Below are 6,662 nucleotides of genomic sequence, written 5' to 3'. Positions count from 1 at the left end.
ATGTACTATAACTAGAATGGTCTTTGAATCTTTAGACACATACTTATCATAATATCATTGATATTAAACATGTCCCTTATTATCATTTATAAATATGTGCATATGTCTTTCCTTGCTTTTCATCTTTTTCTAAGTATGACTTCCTTGGATGTTATATAAGTGTATTTTTTAAAGGGCTCTCACATGAACTTTTTCTTGATATATTGTTTTGGCACAATACACAGAAATGGATTCCAACCCTGGGATCATTAAATTTTGGAAGAAATAACTGGGATTGTGTCTGGAGAAGAAAATGAGTCATCTTGCAAAATAACTTGTTTTTCACTGAGTGAGTTGCCTCAGATGCAGGGCCTGAAGGAGAAAGGGCCACAAGGGGTGGAGGAAGAAGCCATGATTCTATATCAGAATAAATAGACGGAACTTACTCAGTAGTAAACAACGTCTAAAACAGACATATACTCATGAGAACATTAATTAATTATATATATATATATATATATATATATATATATATATATATATATATATATATATATATGCGCACACACACATACACACACATACTATCATACTATGTATCTCAACACCCCAAGACTTGGTAGAAACATCTAATAATAGAATGTTCTCATGGCTTTTTATCTTTTGGTTTCTGCAGACACCAACTTCCATCTGGAGCATTCTAACCTCTTTGTGCCTATCCAAATCAAAATACCAGTTACACTATGATGGGGATGTAGTGATTGCTGCCTTTTTCCCCATTTTTTATTTCTTGCCACTGAGGAAAACAATAGACTGGAAAACATTATCTCTTGACACAGAAGATGTGTTACAGTAAGTGTTTTGTATTGACTCATTTTTAAAGATTCATGTGTCCTTGGTTAAGCGTGGATTTAAACATTACTTCATGCCCATCATAAGGCTGGATATCTTCCCTTCCCAGACACTCCTATTAATTTTGGTTTTGTGTTGACTGTTTTGGTCCTCTGAAGTGAGAATAGAGAGAATTGGTTTCAGTTTCTCATGTTCCGTACATGAGAGTTGCAATTTCTCCACTTTTCTTTGTTAACAATTCCTCTAAATCCTCAGACTCTTAGCTCTAAAAGAGCTGTTGGCAGCAGATTAGCACAACACTTCAGGGAATTGTGGAATTTCAGTCATGTTTCTATTAGAGCAGATAATGCTTTTGAAATCTGCAATTTTGGAATATTTCTTCAAGTTCTAGAGTGATGTTTGTTGTTTGAACCAGCTGCCTCTGAATTGGATACAGTAAGGGAAGAATTAGAAATTTAACTCACTTCACTACTATTTTGTATCCTGATCATTTTTAGAGATTAAATGGAAATATTTGCCACATCTTTTGATTTCAGCTATTTTACTCATATTAAGCAACTCATTAAAAATAAAAAATAAAATTTTCATTATGTAGGTGATTGATTTTATGAATGTATTCTCACAGACATATTTTCTGAGACTATGTGCACTCAAAGCTCTTCCTTAGACATCCTTAAGTCTGAAGGAATAGGAGATCAAGACAGATATGTTGTTTCATCTTCTTGTTGAATTTAGAAATAATCATGTACATTTATTTTTAAAAGATTTAAAGTGAATTTTGTATGATGCAGTTATTTCAGTCACTGTAAGGAATACATGAATTAAAGACCAGAAATGGAGAAATGAAGCATGTGCTCAACTCTGATTTGCACATGATAAAAAAATATAAAAATCAAAGTCTATTTTGTGGTCAGTTAATGAAAAATTGCTGAAAGTGTACGGTGGATTCCAGGGAACATGACCTTGTAACACCTGGGTATGGTGATGGGTCATCAGATCAAGGCAGACAAGCAGCGAAATGATTTAGAATTAAAATATTAGCTAGTGAGGATCTTTTTTTTTTTACATTTTGTCTGAAATTGAAACAGAAAATATGGTCAGAGAAATCCAAAATTGCACAAATGGATGCAATATTTCATGTGAATCTCTATATAACCTAGGGATAACTTTTCTTTAATTTTACAAGACATAAGTCTCCACTTGATTTCTCTTTTCTCTTCAGTCTAGTTTAACCATATAGGTCCTATTGTGTACTATGCCCTTTGTCACTCCAGAAACAATAGCAGTAGAACTCTGCTACAATGAACCCACTTGTGGTAAAACAGATATAAATGTCTGGCTAATCAACTATGAAGAATGACTTGTCAGGTGATTTAATAGGTCATGAAATGAGGAAATAGAATGCTGTTGTAAAAGTGTTTTTTCTATGCATGCTAGATATATTTGCTTCTGTAAAACATTTTAAAAGTAGATATGTACAAGAAAGGGTATATGAATACATAAAGACTGATATTTACTAACCTTCATTCATACTTCTGGTTAAATTTTTGATAATACTGTGAGGGAATACATAGTCATTTTGAAATAACATTGTTCTGACTCTATTTAGTTTATTTGCTGTATATTCTAGTTCTTTGTGCTCAACTACAAGAACCATAATTACCAGGAACACAAAAGATCCTTGCTGTGGGGTGACTAGCGTTACTTACCACAACATTGATGATTTAATTTACTTGGTTGTAATTAAATTATATTTTCTTTTCTAAATATTAGTTCATTCTGCAATATCTTATTTCAAGACAAGTAGTTGTACTAAAACATAAATTGGAAGAAGAAAGAGCATTATGGCAAGCTTAAAAGACCCCAAGCCAAAGTATACCACACATGAAAAGGGGGTCTAAATAACTGATCCTTTTTCTGTAGAGTCATTTATACAATGATATTTTTGGCAAAGTTATACTTGCTCATGTTCTAAGTTACAAAGAGATTGGTAAAATAGACAAAGAAAATATCATATTTTTTAAATGAAGGATCCTTGGTGTATACACAATAATAGTCAAGGAAGTCATAATCCATGTTAATAAACATAATAAAAGAATGTGTTCATTTTTAAAAGAAGTTATTGATATTTGCTACATTTGAAAATATGTGCTTCTTCCCCTATTAGTTAGTTAGCCTTGTTAGTTAGCCTCTCCAGATATTTAGATTGTATCCTGATTATATTTACTTTATAGTTAATATCCACTCATAGTAAATGCCATATTGGTATTTCTGGGTCTTTGTAACAACACTTAAGATATTTTTTTTCTCATTCCAAATTCCATAACATCCCTTTTAACAGCTGAACAATACATTACTGTGTAAATATACATATTTTTCATTTATTCTTTGATTGAGGTACAACTAAGTTGCTTCCAGATTTTGGCTATTATGCATTAAGCTGATATGAACATAGTTCAGCAAGTGTCCTTGTTATAGGATAGAAACCACTTTTGGTATATGGAATGGTAGGGTTTTGAGGTAGATCACTTCCAAATTTTCTGAGAAACTAACATGTTGATTTGCAAGGCAACTGTGCAAGGTTTTCCTTTCCAACAACTTTTGGACCCTATGCTCCCCATCCGCACCAGCAGCTGTGATTTCAATCTTACCCATGCTGACAGGTGTAAAATGGAGTCTTATAGTTGTTTGATGCACTTTTTTGATGAATAAGGTTGTTAAACATTATTTTTCTTAATGTTTTTCAGATATTTGAGATTCTTCTCTTGAGAATTCTGTTTAGATCTCTACCACATTTCAGTTTGGGGATGTCTCACAAGGCTAGTTGATTCCAAACAGATGTGCTGGCTAGTAAATGCAATCAGGTGAAAAGTGATCTTCCTTCTTCCAATGTCCTTATGTAGGTGTCCCGCAGAAGTTGTGGCCCAGATTAAAAGTGTGTACCACCACACCTGGATCTGGGACTTGTTTTGTCCCAGGCTGACCTTGAACTCAGAGATTTCCTTGCCTTAGTTTCTTGGGATTAAAGGCTTGTACTATCTTTCCTGGGCCTATGCTTCTCATAGCCACTATGGCTCAAGATCTCCATTCCAAGATCCAGGTCAGAAACTTGTGTCTCCCAGCCTCATGATCTTGATCAGAGTTGAGCCCTCCAATTCTGGATTGTAGTTCATTCCAGATATAGTCAAATTGACAGCCAGGAATAGTCATTACAGTGCTGTTTCCCTAATTTCTATTTCAGTTCATTTACTAGTTCTATAAAGGAGGATTGCTGATTTTTTTTTGAGTCTCCTTTTTATTCTGCAACATCCTTGAATGTATTTATGAGCTATAGTTGTTCTCTGGTAGAATTTTGGATGACTTATGTTTAATATTGTGTCATTTGTTAATAGTTATATTTTCATTTCTTTGTTTTCACTTTGAATTACCTTGAACTCCACTAGTTGTGTCATTGTTCTATCTAGAACATCAAGTATTATATTGACTAGGTGATAATGGAGAGCTCTGTCTTGTTCCTGAATTTAGGGGAATTGCTTTGTGTTCCTCCCCACTTAGTTTGATGCTAGCTATAGACATTTTGCGAATTGTGTTATGTGTAGGTATGTCCCTTATGCACATTTTATCTCCAATATTTTTATCATAAAATGGTGTTGGATTTTGTCAATTGTTTTTTTAGCATGTCTTGAGATGATCATGTGTTTTTCTCTTTGAAACAGTTAGTATAGTTCATTACATTGATAGGTTTTCATGCTGAACTATTGCTACAAATCTAGGATGAGACATAATTGGTTATAGTGGATGATTTTTGGTATGTTCTTGGATTCATTTGCAAGCATATTATTGAATATCTTTGCTTGTGTGTTCATGAGGGAAATTAGTCAATAATTGTCTTTCTTTGTTGAGTCTTTGTGTTGTTTTGGAACAAGGGTAATGTTGGCATCATAAAATGAATTTGCCAGTGTTTCTTCTTTTTGGTTTTAAAGAATAAATTGAAGAGAATTGACATTAGCTCTTCTTAGACAGATTGACTGGGTTCTGCTCCCAAGCCTTCTGAGACTGATTTTTTAATGGCTTTTCCTCAGAAGTTATGGGTCTATATAAATTATCAGTTCTTAACTTAAATTTGGTAAGTAGTATCTAGGAAGAAAATTGTGCCTTTATTTTAAAGTTTCCAATTGCGTGAAATGCATTATCTTTAAAATATGACCTGATAATTTTTTGGATTTTGTTTGTATCTGTTCTTATGTACACCTTTTTGTTTCTTATTTTGTTAATTTATCTATACTTTCTGTGTCTTTTTACTGAGTTTGGTTAAGTGTTTGACTATCCTGTTGATTTTTTAAAATAATCTATTCTTTTTTTAGATGATTCCTTTTATTTTATCTTTGCTTCTATTTTAATGACTTCAGCCTTGAGTTGGATTATTTCCTGACATTCACTCCTCTTGAATGTATTTGGTGCTTCTTCTTTTTTTTTTCTGAAGTTTTTAGGTATGCTGTTAAGTTGCTAGTATGATATCTTGCCAATTTCTTTAGGATGACACTTACCATTATAAAATTTCCTCTTATCCCAGCTTCATCCCAGTAGTCATATATTAGAATTGTTTTGTTACCATGACTATGAATGCTGTCTACTGTTTCTGTCACTGTTGACATTCAGATTTAGTGGTTATTTGATAGGTTGCATTGGATTATTTCAATTTTCTTGTAGCTGTTGAGACTTACTTTGCAACTGGGTCATTTTTGAAGAATGTTCTGTGAAGTGTTGAGAGTAAAGTACATTCTTTTGTATTTGAGTAAAATACTTTTTAGATATCTGTTATATCCATTTCCTTCATATCATCAATTTCCTGTATTATTTCTATGTTGAGTTTCTGTATGAGTGACCAGACTATCTGTTAAAGTGGTGTACAGAAGTCATCCACTAGCAAGATGTGAGGGCAGATGTGTTATTTAAGCTTTATTAATATTTTTTTTCAGATATGAGTGCCTTGAATGTGGAGCATAGATGTTGAGGATTTAAGTTTCACCTTTTGAGAAGTATGAAGTGGCTTTCCTATCTCTTTTGATTAATTAATATTGCTTTGAAATATATTTTGTTAGATATTACAATAGCTACATTATCTAGCTTCTTAGGGATATTTGCCTGGCAACTCTTTTTCTAGCTTTTTACTCTGAGTTGGTGTCTGTCATTCATATTCAGGTATAATTCCTAAGAGCAGCAAAGGATACATCTTGTTTGTTTTTGAAGTGATTCTGTTAGTCTATTTTGTGTTACTGGGAATCAAATCTATTGATATTAAGAGACATGTATGACTGATGATTGCTAATTCCTTTTATATTGTTGTATGTGGTAGTATGGACGGGCATGGTAGGAATGTTGATGTATCTTTTTCTTCTTTTGTTATGCTTGTGTGAAATTATTTATTGCCTGAGATGTCATGGTTGTAGATAACGTCCTTAGGTTAGAATATTTTCTTCTAGTTCCTTCTGTAGGGTTAGATGTGTAGAAAGACATTGTGTAGTTAACCTTCCTAGGTTTGAGGTTTTTTTCTAGTACTTTCTACAGGAAGTAGAAGGGCTTGGTATGTGCATAGATCCTGTTTGAATTTGACTTTAAAGCTGAAATATCCTGGTTTCTTCTTTCTTTTTTTATTAGATATTTTCTTTTTTTACATTTCAAATATTATCTATTATCCCCTTTCCTGGATTTCCCCCTGTAAATCCCCTGTTTTCTTCTTTCAGTGATGTTATTTATTTCTTCTTTCAAGTCTTCACTTGATATTCTCTCTCTCTCTCTCTCTCTCTCTCTCTCTCTCTCTCTCTCTCTCT

At 33.0% G+C, this 6,662-nt stretch overlaps 1 protein-coding gene across 1 annotated transcript in view; it reads left to right on the top strand.

Moving 5' to 3' along the window:
- Positions 1-619: 619 nt before the first annotated feature.
- LOC114634913 (vomeronasal type-2 receptor 116-like) overlaps positions 620-6,662 on the top strand; it is a 64,782-nt gene continuing 58,739 nt past the window's right edge. Inside the window, exon 1 of the mRNA XM_028783519.1 lies at positions 620-831. Coding sequence (XP_028639352.1) covers positions 620-831 — 212 coding nt within the window. The remainder of the gene's footprint in view (positions 832-6,662) is intronic.

This window comes from Grammomys surdaster, unplaced genomic scaffold (assembly GCF_004785775.1).
Source record: "Grammomys surdaster isolate TR1022 unplaced genomic scaffold, NIH_TR_1.0 1149, whole genome shotgun sequence".
NCBI classification, from domain to species: Eukaryota; Metazoa; Chordata; class Mammalia; order Rodentia; family Muridae; genus Grammomys; species Grammomys surdaster.
Note: the sequence above shows the minus strand (reverse complement) of the source record. Positions and strands in the feature narration are given on the sequence as shown.